This window comes from Rhinatrema bivittatum, chromosome 4 (assembly GCF_901001135.1).
Source record: "Rhinatrema bivittatum chromosome 4, aRhiBiv1.1, whole genome shotgun sequence".
In the NCBI taxonomy this organism is placed as follows: domain Eukaryota; kingdom Metazoa; phylum Chordata; class Amphibia; order Gymnophiona; family Rhinatrematidae; genus Rhinatrema; species Rhinatrema bivittatum.
In genome coordinates, this window is record NC_042618.1 from 116,405,281 (window position 1) to 116,424,084 (window position 18,804).

General features: G+C 41.3%; 1 protein-coding gene across 6 annotated transcripts in view; it reads right to left on the reverse strand.

Annotated features, from left to right (window-relative positions):
• Positions 1-750: 750 nt before the first annotated feature.
• Positions 751-18,804, reverse strand: part of SIPA1L1 (signal induced proliferation associated 1 like 1) — a 745,249-nt gene continuing 727,195 nt past the window's right edge. For all 6 annotated transcript variants that reach the window (XM_029598743.1, XM_029598739.1, XM_029598740.1 and 3 more), the window contains 2 exons: positions 15,499-15,580; positions 751-3,980 (listed from right to left, as the gene is read on the reverse strand). In XM_029598743.1, the coding sequence (XP_029454603.1) occupies positions 3,837-3,980; positions 15,499-15,580 (226 nt within the window). In that variant the 3' untranslated portion in view covers positions 751-3,836. The remainder of the gene's footprint in view (positions 3,981-15,498; positions 15,581-18,804) is intronic.

Genomic DNA, 18,804 nt, shown 5'->3' on the forward strand with positions numbered 1-18,804 from the left:
GACGGACACCGTGAGGCAAAGAGTCAGGAATCAACCGCAAGTACCTACAGTACCTGAATGTAAACTGATGTGATATCTCAGATCGAATGTCGGTATATAAAAAAAATAATAAAATAAAATAAATAAAAATAAGTTGGAAAAAAATGGCCGGAAAAGGACCTACTGTACCAAGGAGTCACCGACCGCAAAGGGGGACCTGACAAAACAAGCGAGGATATTGAGGAAAAAGTGGAAAAGGAAGAGCTCCATGGACTGCGAGGCAACTGCACCTCAGAAAAGAAGAGATTGAAGGGGGACCTCGTGTGAACGTGCGGATAGTAGCAGGCTGGGCATGCTCAGTCTGCTGGTCAAAGCTTCTAGAAACTTTGATGAAGGTTTTCCGTGCCGGGCTCCATCGGATGATGTCACCCACATATGAGGACTACCATCCTGCTTGACCTAAGAGAAAAACCAACTTTAAAACTTGACCCTGCTTACCACATCATTCCACTTGCAAATATCTTAATTTTGTGTGATAATGTTTTTGTGTACTATATTCCATGACACTGTTCAGCATTGTAAATACTGTTTCCCCACTGAAGTTTACACAAGTGTACATCTAGGAAAACCAGCATGTCAAGTCAGGGATAATGTAAACTTAGAGATTCCAGGAGTGGTGATGGTGTGACAAGGAAGTGCTATTATAGAAAGGCTGAAGTTTTCTTCCTGTGATGAAAAGAGGAAAAAAGGAAAGACAGTGGAAAATGGTTTAGAAGAGCCTTCAAAATGTATTTTATTGTCAGAATTTTACAAGTTGCCTCTGCAGGTTTCATACAAGAACTCTGTTGCAAAACTCTAATAAATAGTTTGCCTCAAGTCCCCCCAAAATTAAAAGAATAAAGCTAGACTTCAGAATACTCAAGAGAAAAATCGCAGTAATTCCCATTTACATATATCAGGCATTATATAAATTTCCTTCATATAAGTCATTAAAAAAGACCATCAACTTTTACAAAAAAAAACCAAAACACTTAGAAAGTCAGTTTTGCATGATAAAATGTTACTAGAAATGACATTTACTGAGATAACAACTATAAAGTGTGCTTTACAATAAAGAATGTTTTCAGGAAAAAAAATGACATGTATTTTAATCACAGAAAGATATACAGATTTTAAGTCAAAGATATGAGGGAGCAGGATATGGGTAATAGTGGTGGGTGAATGGGAGCACTGAAGGCTAGAAACGTAGATGATCATATAAGGCAATGGGAGTTCACCATCACAGATTGTATTAATGATGCATGGTAGAGAAAGGTTCTCGTAAAGTTCCTTGGGTTACTATACTCAAAAGTCCAAAACGACGAGTGCATCAAGATGTCTCTACTGCCTTATTTGGCTTAAAAATGTAAATCCCAGCCACTTGAAAAATGTATTCCATTGTGCTTCCTTGTTTTTGAGCTTTCACAAGGATTCTGCTTTTTCCTATCTTCCCCCCTTCCACTCCCATGGTAATCAGCACATGCTGTATATATTCAAGTTATGCTCTTTTCGCCTCACTGCCACTCTTCTAAACAGTGGTTGTTTCTCCCCCTTCCTATAGTCTGGGCATGACATATGACATCACCTATTCTTGAACATGGCTGAGGATGAGATTCTTGTCATCTTAGCCACCTACCTTCCCTGAACCTCCTCAGAGAATGACTGAGAAGCAGGGCAAACAATATTAAAGGAGAAGAAATGAACAGATTACAAAATAAAGCAACCCTGCCCTCCACTCCCAGCACATTAGCAGTCTGAATAATACCCACATGGAATGGCAAAACTCAGAAAGCAAGTGTAAGCACTGAAGATATTTTTTCCATCATCTTTAAGCTTCATAAAGTTAATTGAATTATATCCTGCTACTGATAAATACTTTTTAGTTTTATTAAAATTTCAACTTTCATTTTAACGATGCCCAACAGTGTGCTATCATATACAAGGTTTAATCATGGAAAAAGCCCCGACAGGAAGACACACATTCAGAAAAAGTTATCTAGGCTCAGATTGGTGAAACGTTCCTGGCTTCTTTCTTCTGATCTTGCAGCTTAATGTGACAACCCTGCAGTGGCATCCGCTGTAAACTGTGTTCAGCTCAGAAAATGACAGCCATCGCTTGAAATGTTGTTCTGACATTAAGAATTAAAGACAATGGGGAAACATGCTCATTAGCGGTTATGATTAAGAAAAGAAGGGGCAACAAATACTTATATTTCTTATTTTGAACAGAAGTTACATTAAACTTCAAGATATGAAGTTACATGAAAATACCAACAAAGCTGTGTGTTCACCATCTGCATTTAAAGTAGTAGTTCAGAATTTAGCAGCCAAGTATTTTTCAGTCCTGCTGAACTGCTCTGGCTCAGATGTGTAGTGCTACAGTGTAGCGCTATATCTGTTTTTTTTTATTTGGGGAAGAGAGGTGTACCAGAAGGAAGACTAATAACTTGAAATCATTTAAAAAATTATGATGGATGTATTCTTCTCACCCAGTTCATAATTCTTTTTCGCTACTCTGACTTGTAATGGGTCTAATTAATAAGCTTACATTGCTCTCTGACTGGTTAACTTAATAGACCAGAAGTTTGACAATTAAAAAAAAAAAAATTAATGTTCAGTAAGATATACTAAATACATTTAAGGCCTGGTTTACTAAGGCTTTTGTCCCATTCTTTGTGTATGGGAAAAAAAAATCTTGATGAACCAGGCTGTAGTGATTTTTCTCTTATCAGGTTTTATACTGCTGTTTAGTAGTGCTATAAACCTGCGCCAGAGCAGTCTATTAAAAAGCTAGCATCTTTTTACAGCCATGCAGTGTTTCACTACGGGGGTCGCTAAACAAACAAAAAGCATAAAGCAGAGGGGGGGGGAGAAAAAAAAAAGAGTGATCATTTTTATTTTACAATTAAATCTACAGTTATTCAAGCTGACCAAACCATGTGGTTCTGCTAAGTCCACCTTAACCCAGGATATTTACATGAGACAAAATCAGGTTTGGGAGTCCGGAGGACTCTAGCAGCACCAATGTGGAAGGCCTTATAAAAAAAAAAAAAAAAGATTTTAAGTATAAGTCATTAAAAGGTATATCTGTAGTAATCAAGAATGTATTAAATCATGTTCAGTATCTCTAACAGTGACTTATGTTTAAAGTCTCGTCGTCAATGCTAACCTATCCAAAGGAAGAGGGATAAGGAAGAGAGGGTGGAAGAGAGTCTTGGACTGCTCAGTATTGTTGTAGTTGATGGACTGAAAACAAATGAAAAACCATTATAAAGGGAGCAGGGATTAGGGGAAGGGATAAAGGATATGCAGTTGCATGTATCTCGTTTATGGCACATTAATGAAAACATTAAGAAAAACAAGTTGGAAGCAAAATTTCCTTTTCATTTCTCTATATATTCCCTCCCTTGGATCACAGAAAAAAAATGAGGGTGGCCTGGAACAGAGGCAAAGAGGTTAAACAGAGATTAAACAGATGATCTAATCTCCAATTATTCTATACATTGGCGTAAATAGATATTTGTGCAAAAAAGACATTCACATTTTAGCAGTAAAATTAACATATTTCCTTTTCTATCTCAAACAAAATAATAACAGGCAGTGACTGTTTGATCTATGGATATTCTGTACAAGGTTGTCACCCATGGACAAGTTGGCTTCGACATGTGTATGATTGATGGGAAAAGTACTCTGGCCATTTTTATGGTTTTTCTCTTTGTAAAATTGGAATTAAAGCTAAGTCCCATGAGCAATATCTATAGCAGAGTATGCTTTGTTGAGATGATTTTTCCCTTTAATGTTGCAAGCAAAATGCCTTCTCAGTTCATGTCAATGGTGTTGAAAACCCATTCTGTAAATTTCTTCAACTTGGCCGAAGCACTCTGGGATTCTTCCTGTAATCGTAAATTGTCTTCTCGCAAATGCTGAACTTCAATTTGAAGGTTGGCCTTGTCTTCCTTTTCCTGATGGGGTTGGAGAAGAATATAAATTGAGACCCATTGCAGAGCTCTTTTTGCAATAAGCAAGAGGTCCTCCAAATGAGGGGCATTTGATTACTAAGTTTTAATCCCTATATTAGTAGCAAGCATGGATCAAGTCTTGAGACTCTACTACAATGAAAATCTCACCTGTTGTCACCAGAACCACATGGTACTGAAAAATGAATAATTTTCTATGGACAATAGAATTAAAGGTATTTTATTCAAGAATTCAGGTCCATGTTATGAAAAATTGAATAGATAAAAACAACCTAAAGGTGATAAAGTGAAGAATCAATAAAACAAATAAAATGAAATCCTTGCCAATAACAAAGTTGTAGGCACTCTTAGCATGACTATAGAGCTCCATGTCAAGAGAGAAGCTGAGTCAATCCCAGTTTTACCCTCTTGCATGGAGATGTGATTCTATGCTTTTTTTTTCTTTTTTTTAAAGAGAAATTGATTGGGAAATCAGAATAACATCTCCATGCAAGCAATGGGGTAAAATCAAAACTGGCTCAGCCTATCCCCAATCTTGATATGGAGCTACATGTTAACTGGGTGAGAAGAGAAGAGCTGTGGCATATCAGTCACTTCTTTCCCTCCTTGCCGAGTGACACACAACACTATGGGGAGATTTTAAAGGATTTACGTGCATAGGGGGGTTACACGCGCCGGGCCTATTTTCAAAAGGCCCGGCGGCACGCATAAAGCCCCGGGATGCGTGTAAGTCCCAGGGCTTGAAAAAATGTGAGGTCCGGGGGGGGGGGGGGCATGGGCGGGGTAGTCCGGGGGCGTGGCCAGAGGCCTCCATAAGGCCGCTGGGCCAGAGGATCGCGTGCCGGCACTTGGCCAGCAGGCGTAACTTCAACAACAAAGGTATTGGGGGGGGGGGGGGGGTTCGGGCTAGGGGGCGGGACAGGTGGGGTAGGGAATGGGGAAAGCCAGTTGGTCTCCCCAAGGGCTCGGCGCGCGCAAGTTGCACTAGCGTGCACCCCCTTGCGTGCGCCGACCCCTGATTTTATAATAGGTGTGCGGCTGCGCACGCATGTTATAAAATCTAGGCCACGCGCTTAACTTTTAAAATATGCCCCTATGTTTATAGTCTCTAACAACCTATGACAGTGTAACGATTTCCTAGGAAAGTCATAGTAAGAGCACAACTATATCACATCTAGCACTTGCAATAAGATGTGTAGCAAAATATTTTGGATAAACACTTGGGGATAAAAGGGGGATGTGAGATTTCCTTAAAGAGGAAGGTTGCATTAATGGAGTTTAACATAGTTTCTTTACTGAACCCAACTAACAGAAGGGCAAATACAATAAAGTATGCTAGGCTTAGGGGTCTTTATTTCCGTTTTAGCACACATTTTGTGTACGAAAAATACTTTTGAATCAGGAAGCATTTCAGTGTGCAAAAATATGCACTAAAACAGAAGTAAAAAAGTGAATTAATTTTAGCACACTTTCCATGTAAATGTATGGTAATAACTTGCATAAGGAATTATTTCCAGTGCAGATAAGTGTGCTAAAAAATTAGCTCACTTTTTACTTCCATTTTAAACACTCAATCTTTACTTCAACCCCTAAGGCGAAATAAAGTTTTAACTTCCAAGGAAGTACAGGGAAGTTAAATAAACAAGCACCCACAAACAGGGGATCCCCAAGTTGGGAACCCCCTGATTCAGGCTCCCAAGGCCCTGAATCAAAGACCCCTGCACTGGGCAGCCCAAGTCCAGAACTCTTGCACTTCTAAGCAGCGGTTCTCAACCAGTAGCTTGCCATGCTTTGCCGGCAGAATACCACACTCCCCAATTCCATGTTGGCCTGGCTGCTCTACCTTCCCCTTCCCTCTGCATAGGCAGGACAGGAAGAACTCATCCTCTGCCTCGGCTTGAAAATGCTGACAGCCTAGGCAGAGCACAGCAGTAGAGAGCTGGTGGAAGCATTAGAGAACGGTGGCAGCACGGCCTCTCCTTCTTCCTGTCCACACAGCCTGGAATAGGCAGTGGTGGTGGTTGGCCCATGCATGTGATACAGAGAGGCCAGAAGCAGAAGGAAAAGGAGCAGCATCGGCCTTGAGCCTGCGCAAGGTCTGATTAAGCAGCAGCAGGAGTAGCAGCGCGGGCCAGGAGTATGAAGAGGAGCAGCATAGGCAAAGGCACAGGAGCAGCAGGCGGCAGAGCAGCATCAACCCTTGTGGCCCGAAGAAAGAGGAAGAGTCCTGCTGTTAACAGGGGTAGGAAGTGGCAGCAGCTGCTGCTTCCACTAGTAGCCCTGGGGTGAGGGAGGGGAGGGGGGAATGAGAGAGAGCACGTGCATGCACACAAATGAGAGAATGTATGTGTGTGTAAATGAGAGGCAGCATGTATGTGAGGAAGAAAGGAGAAAGTTTGTGAGCAACAATGCCCTTCCACTCCTCCTGCAACAATGCCAGGGCACCTAGAAATGAAGTTTCCAGGTATGAAGAGCAGGAGATTTTTTTTAGTCCTTAGTTTTAATTATTGGGTCATTTGTGTCTACTGTTTTTAATTATTTTATTGGTGTTTAAAATCTCATAAATTTTCTAATTATTGGATGTTGGTTTATTCATCACTAACTTTGGAGTATGTTTTTTTTTATTAGCATGTTTTTTTTTTAATGAGGAATGGTGATGTTTCTGTTTTTTCATTGTTGTACATCATACAGATCCACTACTTCAATTTTTTATCAGCACGTTTCTATTTATACTTTATGGTCTCTTTATTCTGTATTTGGTGAGGGTCTGTGTTCTGCATGTGTGACAGGTTTATTTAAAATTTTTTATATACTGCCTATAACAGAGTTTCTATGCTAAGCAATGTACAATAAAAATAACAAAATATGCAAGCTACAACCATGAGAGCAAATATGACATCATCAATGTAACACCATAAAGCAAAGATATACAGTGAGGTTGGCCAAGACCTTGAAATATTAGCCGGAACAAAAGGAATTAAAGTAATAAGAAGAAACAAACGGTGGGTAAAAAATTAATTTTAATTGGGATTTTAAAAATAGGTTAATTCACCAGAAGGGAGAGAGGGAAGCTGTTCTATATGTTAAAGAGAGAGGAGGACAAAGTTCTTATACCAGTGAGGAAGAAAGAGCAAAAGGCAGGTTAAAGAGTGATACTAATTATAAAGCAATAAAACCTGATTCACCAAGAACTGTATCAGCATTGCCTTTGACTCTGTATAGGGATCTACAGCAGCCTGCCTTGTTCTATTTTCCTAATAGAAGGTGTATTAGTGTTTTAGGGCCTGGTGTAATACTTGCAAGGTTGCATTTTCATAGGTATGGTTCTTATTGAATGAGTACTGGAAGTTAGTACTCTTCTAGTATGGGAGGATTACTATAGTGTAATAGTAATTTGTTTACTCATGGCTTTCTGAGGGTCTACCCCATACCTGTGTTACAATATGAGTTCAATGTGTCTTTTTTCACTTTTTTTTTTTTTACAGGATTTTCTGTATAACCCCACCTGCCACTTGAGTGGGAATTTCCTGACCCTTAGGCAGCTTGTTAAAAAATTATGTAATTTCTGTGCACAGACAGTACTGATCTTTTTCTTGCGCCATCCTTAACCCCAAAAAAAGTAATACTTGGGCTACTTTTAGTTCAGCCATGGACTGTAGTGAGCCATGTCATACACATGATTACTGTCTACTAGGTCTGTCAAAACAAGAAAAAAATTGAGAACCACTGCTCTAACCCACCCTACTATGTCCCCCACCCCCTTCCATGCTCCCATTATGTTCCCCAGCCCCTATCTTGTCCTCCATCCCCTAAGTCCACCCACCCATACTCCCCCCCCCCCCACTAACCTAAGCCCCAATCACCTCCTCCCACTCATAATCAGCCACCCAATGCCACTACTCACTAACCCATGCCCTCATCTATCTGCCCCTAGGCACTTATCTGTGCATCCTCTCCCAAATCTAGGTACTTACCAGGACCCCCCCCTATATTTAGCTGTCCTGTAGAACAGCTCCTTCTTTCTGCCCTGCTGAGCATTTTAAAAATGGCACCTTCCATTTGAGTTCAGTGACTTTTTACAATGGCTGGCAGGGCAGAAAGGAGGAACCGTTCTATAGGACAGGTAAATATTAGAGATCCAGTGGAAGTGCCTGGATTGGGGGAGGGAGGAATACATGGTGGGGCAGTAGTCTGAAGGGTAGTGAGTGTGTGTAATGGAGGTTTAGATGAGTTGTGGTGGGCTCAAGTAGTAGTGGAGGGGTTTAGTAAGTGGGGGTATGTGTGAGGCTCTCTGCCTCGGGATCTGAAATCACTCAGAATTGGACCAGGGAACTGCAAATTTTTTGTTTTTTTCAGTGGTGAAATGTGCAAGTTATGTTTAACTGTAACCACTGTTAAAATGGAAGTTTACTTACATTTTAGTACACGTTTTTCTTTAGTACCAGTTTCAGCACAACTTTTTTTTTTTTTTTTTTACTACCAAGCACTATGTAGCTCATTAGCTTACTGCATTGGCAGTAAAGCAAGTTTACTTACCATAAATGATGTTTTCCATAGACAGCAAGATGACCTAGCCATGACATGACATGTAGGGTGATGTCTTCCGGTAGCACTAAAAGGACATCTCTCCTAGCTAAGAGAGCTTTTAGCTCTACTGAGCATGTGGGGGAATGCCTTGTGAGCCTCCTCAGTCAATTTTAAAGCAAAATCGAATTAGGTAGTCGAGGCGGGTGAGTATTTAGTATGGTTATGTACCCACCTACAGAAAACACCTTCCCAAGCTAAGGGTTGCAGTGGAGCGAATTTTGAGTAAACAACTCAGACTCCACTGTGAACAGCAGACCACTGGGTGAACAAGCTATGCAAAATTGCTTGCTCAAATTTACTGTCACTTCTTGAGAGGTTGTCCAGACAGTAATGGGACCTGAGGAGGTCAATATTCAAAAGCCATTTAGAGAAATAACTCACAAGCTATCTGTCTAAATGGCAAATGTGGCATATTCAACCACTTATCCAGAACTAAATTATAGCTGGATGAGCAGTTTTCTGGCTATAATTTAGCTGGATAAAAAAGGGGTGTTTCAGGGGCGGGACTGAGTTATCTCGCTAACCTAGCTGAATATAGAGTATATCCAGCTAGCGGGCCGACACAGTAAGGTGCGGTAGAAAGAGGTGCGTTAGTGCCCGGCACACCCGCGTTTGCCACACGCACAGTTCGGATCACCTACCGCTGGATACTGTATTTAAATGGCATGCAAATGCAAGCCGCGTCCAACGCGCGTCCATGAAGCGCTATACAGCGCCTATACAGTATCCTGGGTGCGCTGGTACCTGTCATTTCAAATGACGTTTGAAATGACAGGTACCAGGAAGTGGATGGTTCTTGCACTTAGCCGCCCAGTCCCAAACCAACCCAATCCACAGAAAAAAAATGCTTCTCGCACTTAGCCGCCCAGTCCCAAACCAAACCAACCCAATCCAAGCCCAAGCAGAGAGAGATGAAATTTCACAGCCCAAATTTTCCCCCAGCCCCCGCTCACCTGCCCTGGCCGCGGCCACGCAAGCCCCCAGCAGCAGCAGTAGAAGGGCGGCGAGAGAGAGCGGCTTCAGCAGCCCCGCCGGCGAAGGTGAATACGTGCACACCTGTAGGTCCAATATGGGCGCTCAAGTCAACGAAGGCGCATGCGCACACGCCGTGACCGGCTGGACGTCGGAGGTCACGGCGTGTGCGCATGCGCCTTCGCTGCCTTGCACGCCCATATTGGATGTACAGGCGTGCATGTATTCACCTTCGCCGGCAGGGCTGCTGAAGCCGCTCTCTCTCGCCGCCCTTCTACTGCTGCTGCTGGGGGCTTGCGTGGCCGCGGCCAGGGCAGGTGAGCAGGGGCTGGGGGAAAGTTTGGGACTGTGAAATTTCGTCTCTCTCTGCTTGGGCTTGGATTGGGTTGGTTTGGTTTGGTTTGGGACTGGGCGGCTAAGTGAGAGAAGCATTTTTTTTCTGTGGATTGGGTTAGTTTGGGACTGGGCGGCTAAGTGCGAGAAGCATTTTTTTTCTGTGGATTGGGTTGGTTTGGGACTGGGCGGCTAAGTGCGAGAAGCATTTTTTTTTCTGTGGATTGGGTTGGTTTGGGACGGGGCGACTAAGTTCACCACACTAACGCAAGGGTCAGCGTAGGCGATAAATTAGTAGGTTAAAGACGCGGCAAGATAGCAGGTTAAAAAGGCGATAGTCGGGGCGCACTTTACTGAATGGGAGGGAATAGCTAATCGGATCGTTTACATACATATACATGCTGCGGGCGGAAAGGGACACGCGTCGAGTTAAAGAAGCGGTAAGGATCGGTAAAAACAGATAGTGAATCGCGGATTAGACTTATGCAGCGAAATTGTGAGTATAGAGCAGGTTAGAAATGGGGTAACTGCAGCCACGCTTTACTGTATCGGCCTGAAGGTTAGCCAGATAAAGTGCTACTTAACTGGAAATCTTTAAAGATATCAGCAAAACTAACATCAGTAAGGGAAAGAGCCCTATCACTTGCTGCTCCAAAAATTTGGAACAAGTTACCAGCTGACATTCGGCTAGAACCAAATAGAATGGCATTTAGAAAAAAAGTCAAAACATGGCTTTTTCAGCAAGAGTTTCATGATGGTGATAGTAATCTGTGAAACAAAAAAATCACAAAAAAGAAAAAGAACTAAAGGCTGAGGAGAAACATAGTTGAGTTAGTCACAGTGTTGAATGTTGTTGTCCAGATGTCTCACTGTTAGGCCATTATTATGAAAATTGTATGAATTTTTAACTTATTAGAATTGTCGTTTTATTATTTGTAATTTTTTTTATTTTTAGTTTAAATGTTTTTATGTAATCTTGCAAACCGATATGTCGGTCCCCACCAAATACCGGTATAGAAATTTTAACAAATAAAATTAACAAATAAATATCTGGCTAGAGGCAGCACAGGAAGCATAAACTTAATGTAAGCTTACGCATCCAGTGCTAACTCTCTTAGAGCAGTGGAGGGTCCCTTGCTCCCGACACACAAAGCTATAAGGTATTTGGGAAAGGGGGAGAAATGGGAGGGTCGGGGGAAGGGGAGTGCTGCAATCCTTTAAATCATTGTGGAGGAGTTGGTGGGAGGGGACAGCCTGATTTAGGTGTTAGAAAAACATGTGGGACGGGGGGGGTCTCAGGGACATTTTAATGTTTTGGGGGGTGAAGTGGGCATGGCCCAACAGGGCCTGTATTAGATATTTTTTTGTGGGGGAGGGAGGGGATGGCCTGCTGGCACAGTTATTTATTTTTAGTTTTCATTTAATGACAGAGCTACCTAGCTGGATATTTTTTTTTAAAGATATCCGGTTAAGAAGCACATTATCCAGTCACACAAGGCCAAATTACTAAATCATACCTGGCTAATTTCAAATATAACCGTTAGGATTTTTGTTATCCGGCTAAATGTAGCCAGATAACTTTAAGCTTATATATTCAGCGGGATATTTATCTCGCTGAATATATGGAATAAGAATTCCGGGTAACTTTTCCACTAAGTGGCCTATTAAATATTGGCCTCCCCTTGCACTGATGACCAAGTAGCAGTTTTACAGATATCTTTGAGAGGTACTACCCACAAATGAGCACTGGAAGAGGCCATAGCTCTTACCTTATGAGCTTTTATAGACCCCATAATTTGCAGTCCTGAGGCTATATAACTGTGCTCGATACAATCCTTTATCCAGTCAGACAAGGTATATTTGGTGACTGCTATGCCAAGTCTGTTAGGTCTGTAAGATAAGAAGAGCTGCAAAGCTTCGTGATGTGGCTGAGTTCTTCCCTTGTAGTAGGTCAAGAATCTTTTGCAATCTAAATTATGAAGAGCATTTTCCCCTTCATAAGCATGTGGCCTCAGAAAGAAGGGAGGCAATATGAAGGACTGAGTAATATGGAAAGCTGATATGGCTTTTGGTAGAAAGTTGGGGTGGGTATGGAGTACCACCTTATTGTGGAAGAATGTATGGTGGATAGTGAACTAATTCTTGAAGTTCGCTGACTCTTCTGGCTGATGTTACTTCTAAAAGAACACTACCTTCCAAGTCAAATACTTAAGAGAAACAGATTCTAATGGTTCAAGGGGTGGCATCATCAAGTAAAACAAAATATTCAGGTCCCATGGCACTGGAAGTTTCTTTAACCAGAGGTTAACTTGCCATAAGCCTTTCATAAATCTCGATACAAATGAATAAGTCGAGATAGGTTTCCTATCAACTTGAATATGGTAAGCCGCTATAGCGCAGAGATGTACTTTTACAGAGGATGTGGCAAAATCTGATTCAGATAGAGAAAAAGTAAGCTAGCAAATATTTGGATTCGTATGAAAACAGATGTAAGGCATTATGCTGACACCATATGGAGAATTTTTTTTCTATTGAAAGCCATAGACTCTCCAAGTTGATGGTTTTCTGGCCGATATTATATCTTCAATTTATTTAGGTAAAAAGAGATTTGTGATTAGGGAATGTTCAATATCCAAGCCATCAGTTTGAGGGATGGAAGATTCAGATGGAACAGATTTCCTTTCTCTTGCGTTAACAAGGCTGGGTCTGTCCCCAGATTAATAGGAGGACTGCTGGAAAGCTGTATGAGAAATTAAAACCAAATCTATCCGGGCCATGCTGGAGCTATGAGGATTAGCCAAGTCTGATCCTTTAACACTCTTTGGACTGTTCTGTCTGTTAGCAGAATTGGTGGAAAAGTGTACATGAGATCTGTATTCCAATCAATCTGAACTAATTAGAGTTTGCTGGGTTGAGTGGAGCAGAATAAGTTGATTGCTGGAAGACCCCATAATTTAAATAGTGTGTCAGCTGCTGATTGTTGCATCTTGAAAAAGACTGTTGTTTAGGTCCTATAGAAAGTGATTGGACTACTAAATTCTGCTCTTTTATCTGAGCTTTGCTCCAATAAGGTGTTCCCTCAGACAAGGAATATCCGCCAACCTTTCATGAACATTGTCACATATGCTGCTGGCTCTCGACTAGGCCATGCATTGAGCTCCTGCAGAAGCAGCTGAAGTACATGAGATAATATTAAACTAGTCATAGACCGATCTAAGAAGGTGATGTATGCACTCTTCTGTGTCCAGAAGCAGCTGGATGAAGGAAAGGTTTTAACGTTTGTATTTAGTCGTGTAGGCAATGTATCATATTAAATTGGTGAGAAGAAATCCATGCATTTAGCAAGGAGCTCTGAAAAACATTCCTTCTAAAATTGTCAACCAGCCTGGGAACCTTCCCTGGAGGTATATTAGAATAAATTCTTTTATTGTTTTGCTTTGCTCAGGATAGATTCCATGATAAATTGATCGTTGGCTAAATCCAAATCCTGGTGATCTTTGTACTCTATACTTGAGGTCTAACATTTTTGCTATAGGGGTGCAAGAGATGAGGTTTTCCATCTTTTCATTTGCAGCTGATGCAGGATATTGTGAACTGGGATAGCTGTTGGTTCTGATAGAGTATCTAAAATTTGAAGGAGTCCAAAGACCTCTGTCTAAGGATCTTTATTTTTGTGAAATTCATTGCAAGTGTTTTTCCCAATTTATCAAAAAATGTTGAATAAGACAGGTCTTCTGGAGAAGAGGAATGCTCTGAAGGCACCAGTAGCAAGTCAGAGGGTATTCCTGTTTATCCTTTTTCTGATCCCAAGAGTATGGGAACACTAATCTAGGACTCCAATGATGAAGAAAGTGAATTGGTCACTTCAGAGGCAAAACACTCTGGACTGCAATCTCTGAATGGCTGGACTCTGCTGCTAGTAAATGAGATAAAGAAGAACCTCCTAGTGGGGTTTCTGATGACATAATCACTCAAATGAGGGATACTGGAATTTCGTCCTTTTGGATTATGGCAGCAATACTGGAGGGGAGAGGAAAGATAGCCCTTTTTCTCCTTAGCCAAAAAGGCAAGGAAATTCTTCACCAGCTCTGCTACTTGGTCAAGTGGCTGACATGTCCTCTGACCTGGTATAAGCAGTAGAACATCTTCAGAAACTAGGATAGGCTCTTGCCCTTGAATGAGAGGCCTGTTTGAGTTAAGAGGCACTAAAGAACATATTGGATCTGGTGTCTCTAGGAGTAAAGCTCAAGTGATTGGAGGGGAGTTGAAGTAATACATCTCCTTCTGCTCCTGATCTCAAGCAACAGACATAAAAGCTGCATCGGTAATTTGGCATGATGGCCATGATCCGGGGCTCGATGCATCTTATGGCGTCGAGGCTGTTAGCTTTGGAGGTGCTGAAGACATACTTCAACAGCACCAGATGCTTCAAAGTCTTTGTGGTCCCAAGATTTGGTGGCACAGACTTGCCTGCTTTGAGTGTGCCAATGTTGACAGCACAGAGCACGCGTGCATCATTGGTGCACGGTGCTGGAGTTCCATGCATCGATGAGGTACCAGCACAGAGTTGTCTATGGTGCTGCTGCGCCATGCATCGACGTGCCGTGCAAATGAAATGCCATATATCGCTGGTGCTAATGCAGTGTGCTGATAGCACCAATGCAACATGCATGGAAGGTCCATGCATCAGAGCTGAAGACAATGAAGGCACTTTGTCGCTGGCTGTTGCGACAGCTCCATGAAGTGATGCTACTTTCTTTTCGATGCAGGACGGTCAGCACTACTCGAACCAGATGCTTCAGCCTATCTTACCAAAGGGGAGTTTTTGAGGAACTCCCGCTCAAGTCTTTTCCTAGCGAGGCAGATAATGCTGTGCTGCTGGAGGACAACCAACGAAGCGACTTCAGCATTTCCTCCATTTTACATGCCCTGGCAAGTTGAATGCATGGGAACATCCATCTGCAATTATAGCAGTTCACCTGGTAGTAGTCTGGGCTCAGGCAATGGTAGTATAGTTCCTGACCAACTGTAATGGACATTACCTTGCTACAAATGCAGTTCTTAAAATCAGATGACTACTTTTTGCGATTCATCAGGCACACTGAAAAGTGCTGTTGAGGCAGTGAGACAACTGAGAAGCAAAAGTAAGTAGAAATTTGAATAAAAACACAAGGGTTGAGAAAAAAATATGGAGAAACTTAAGTACATGTCTGTGCTGTGTTCACACAAAAAATGACTTGCATGGGAATTCCCACACATACTCAGTAGAGCTAAAAGCTCTATTAGTTAAGGAGACAAATCTATTTTGTGCTACTGGATGACATTGCCCCACATATCATGGCATGGCTAATTCAGCCCTGCTTATTGACGGAAAAAGCTCACTTTTAGGACAGTAGGAAAAACAAAAGCACACTAAAATATTAGTGCATTTTTTATACCACTTTACTGTATCAGCCCCAGAGGGGAGAAAGCAGATAACCAGAAAGTATAAGTTACGGCTTTTAATACATTTTTTATGTTTATTTAAAAACACACAACTATAGCTTTATACCATATTACCAAACACTTCAAGAACTTTAAGTTAGCAGGAAAAAACCTTGAGGCTTTTTACCTTTCTCAAATCATCTTGCAGCAGCTTCAACATATTCTCCAATTGGTCCACTTTTGAAGCAAGACTGGTAGGAGATTCCTTACTGCATGAAAACAAATGCAGATCTTCCTTATACAAATATATTTCTTACTACTATACTTAATTGCACTCCCAAGGCTTTATCTATACTGCACATTTTTACATATTCATATTTTTAATCTATTTTGCTAAATTAAGAAAAGAAATGCAAGGATAAAGGGGGGGGGGGGGGTCATAATACGAATTTGGAAGGAGGAAAACTTAGAAGATGTATGAAAAAATACTTCTTTACTGAGATGGTGGTAGATATCTGGAATACAATACCAGCAGAGAAGGCAAAAACAAGTACTGTGACAGAATTTAAGCAGGTTGATGACAGATATAGAAAGCAGTGGCAAGAATAGGGTCGAAAGGTTGGGGAAAGAAATAGCCTTGTGTGAAATGTGAGTTTTCCTTTATCTAGAGAATTAGAGGACTAAAGAGGGGAGACATACATACTGACTTGAGAAGGAGTGATTCTGTGTGAGGGTCAAGCTTGTATGGCTGATAGCTGGGATTATCCTTAGCTAAAACAGTATATGTGAGGACAGCTGGCTGCAGGTCAATTAGTCTTTATCTGCCAGCCTCTACTGTGTTTACAAGTTTCTATGTATTCACTCATTTACTTAAAACAACACACATAAAAATTCAGCTCGGATGAAAAGCTTCGCCAAGGACCTTTTAGAAGAAGTGTGGTACATGACTACAGATCCCAAAATTATGGGGGGCGGAACTATTAGAAAGGGGAAGTATTTCAACCTCATTAACCTTTGAATTAATTCCCACTCAACCAAGGTCTTAAAATAAAGCGCTCAGACAAACAAGTAAGAGAGCTCTGTAAATGTTTTCAAAACCCTTGTACATTTTTCACATTCTGCTGTCTAAAAAAAGCATAAATCCCAATGTAGGAGTTTGTTTCACTGATCTATACAATATACCCTACCCTTTCATCATGAAAGAATAAGTATAGAAATATTCTAAAAGTAATTAAGAATAAATGCCCCCCAATCGATTGTATTAGTCTTTATACCCCTTGACTCAATACTTGGTGGAAGCCCCTTTTGCAGCAATAACAGCCATGAGTTGTTCAGGATAAGTGCCCACCTATTCTTGTCAGAAGAGCTTAAGCTTTTTCAGGTTGGTTGGGGATCATCTGTGGACTGGCCTTCAAGTCTTGCCACAGATTTTTTTTATTGCATTCAGGCATGGACTTCGACTGGATCACCCAAGGATATTCAATTTCTTCTTGCTGAGCGCCACATGATCGTTGCTTTTGCTTGGTTGTTAGGAACACTGTCTTGGTGCAAGGTCAATCTTCTCCCTCAGTCCCAGGTCTACAGCAGACTGGAACAGGGTTCTCCTTTGGGATCTGCCTGTACTTTGCAACATCTGTCTTTCCCTTCATCTTCACGAGCCTCCCTGTCCCCGCTACTGCAAAGCATCCTCACAACATACTGCTGCCAGCACCACCATACTTTAACTGGATGGATGGGTTAGCAGGGTGATGTGCTGTGTATGTTTGACACCACACAAAGAGGAGGTAGATTTTAAAGTCCATTGCGCATCAAAATTGGGAGATGTGTGCCCAGGTCAGGCTCACGTGCGCCCATCAAAATTTAAAACCTGCCCAGATGCGCGCGTATCTCCCACTGCAGGCGAATCTCACTCGATTTCAAAAAGAGGCGTGATATGAGGGAGGCGCGAACAAGAGATGTACAAATAAATACTTAAAACGCCCAGATCCTCTGATAGCTAAGATTTACTTCTGCTATGGAGGAGGAGTAAGTCGCTAATAAATAAATAGATAAAATAAAACTGACATTATGAAGGGGTTTAAAGGGTATGGGGTTATTGGGAGGAGTGCAGGCTAATAAACCAGGGGATTTGGAGAACCTCGCTCAACACTAGACGAATTGGTGGATGAACCGGTGAAACTGGTCATGGCGTGGATGCGCGCTGGTTTTAAAATACCCCGATTTACGCAGTAGAAACAGGATTTACATGCCTAGGAGCACTACCACTTATAATTAGGCACACATATGTTTGCTCAGGCTATTTTATAATATGTACACATGCGAGCAAGTTATAAAATCGCCGTGTCCCGGGCGTGCGCTGATGCACACGTGCCAATGTATGCCTGCATGCCGCTTTGAAAGTTATTGTCATTTTGATTAGCGCTGAGGGCAGAAAGTTCTGCTCTTGTCTCACCAGACTATAAAACTTCCTTTTGCATGCAGTATTGCCTACGTGCGCTATGCAGCATATCATATGACTTTTTTTTCCCGGCATTAGATTTCTTCTTGCCATGCTCCTATATACAAGCTGTGTTTGTGGAGTCATCTTGAAATTTAGGTATTTAAAATGTCTTAATTGCTTCCCCAACTCAGAAAAGGATGCCCAAGGTAGTATACAAAAGAACATGCACAAATCTCAATACATAATAAACAAAACAAAATCAACAACAGATGAATGAAGCACAGTCTGGCGGAAGCTGCCATCACTCTGACAGACAAATTCTTCATTTCTAAAGCCATATCTTGAATTAACACATAAATGTGTTTATTTTATTTGGTTAATCCAATGACTTTATCCTCCTTACAAAATTACATACTAAGGTAACCACCTAAAACCCTGTTACAAGACAATCATCTGCCAGATTACTCTTAAGAAAAAAGCATAAGTCTTGACCTTTATCCAAAAGGTAGAATTATTGAACAATCAACATTTTCCACAGTTTCAGCCAGAAAGCTCCGTAGTTCATTTAAAGTAATTTTAGGCCTCTCAGTGAACTTCTGCAACAATTTCTTTAACTCATACCTACTGACTTTGGAAGGATGGCCTGATTGCAAAAGTGCCTTGATGGTGCCAAACTGTTTCCCATTTACAATGATGGACAGTGACCAGGGATATTCAAACACACTGAAATTTACTTATAACGTTTCTTCAAATCTGCACCTTTGAATAGCCTTATCCCAGACTTTTCAGCAGTTCCTTGTTCGGCATGTTCTGACTTTTGCTTCAAATTCATTTCATACAACAGAAACAGTTCAATTCTTCATCCAAAAGTATTCAAATCCACTCAATTACTGTAGATTGAACACTATGTTACATAGATCAGTGAAATAAACTCCTACTTAAATGGATTTTTTATTTGTATTTTTTCGATAGCAGAATGCAAAAAATGGAGAAGAGTGTGAAAACTCCTATAAGGCATTGTTAATAAACCAGTTCATAATTTGGGGTGGGGAG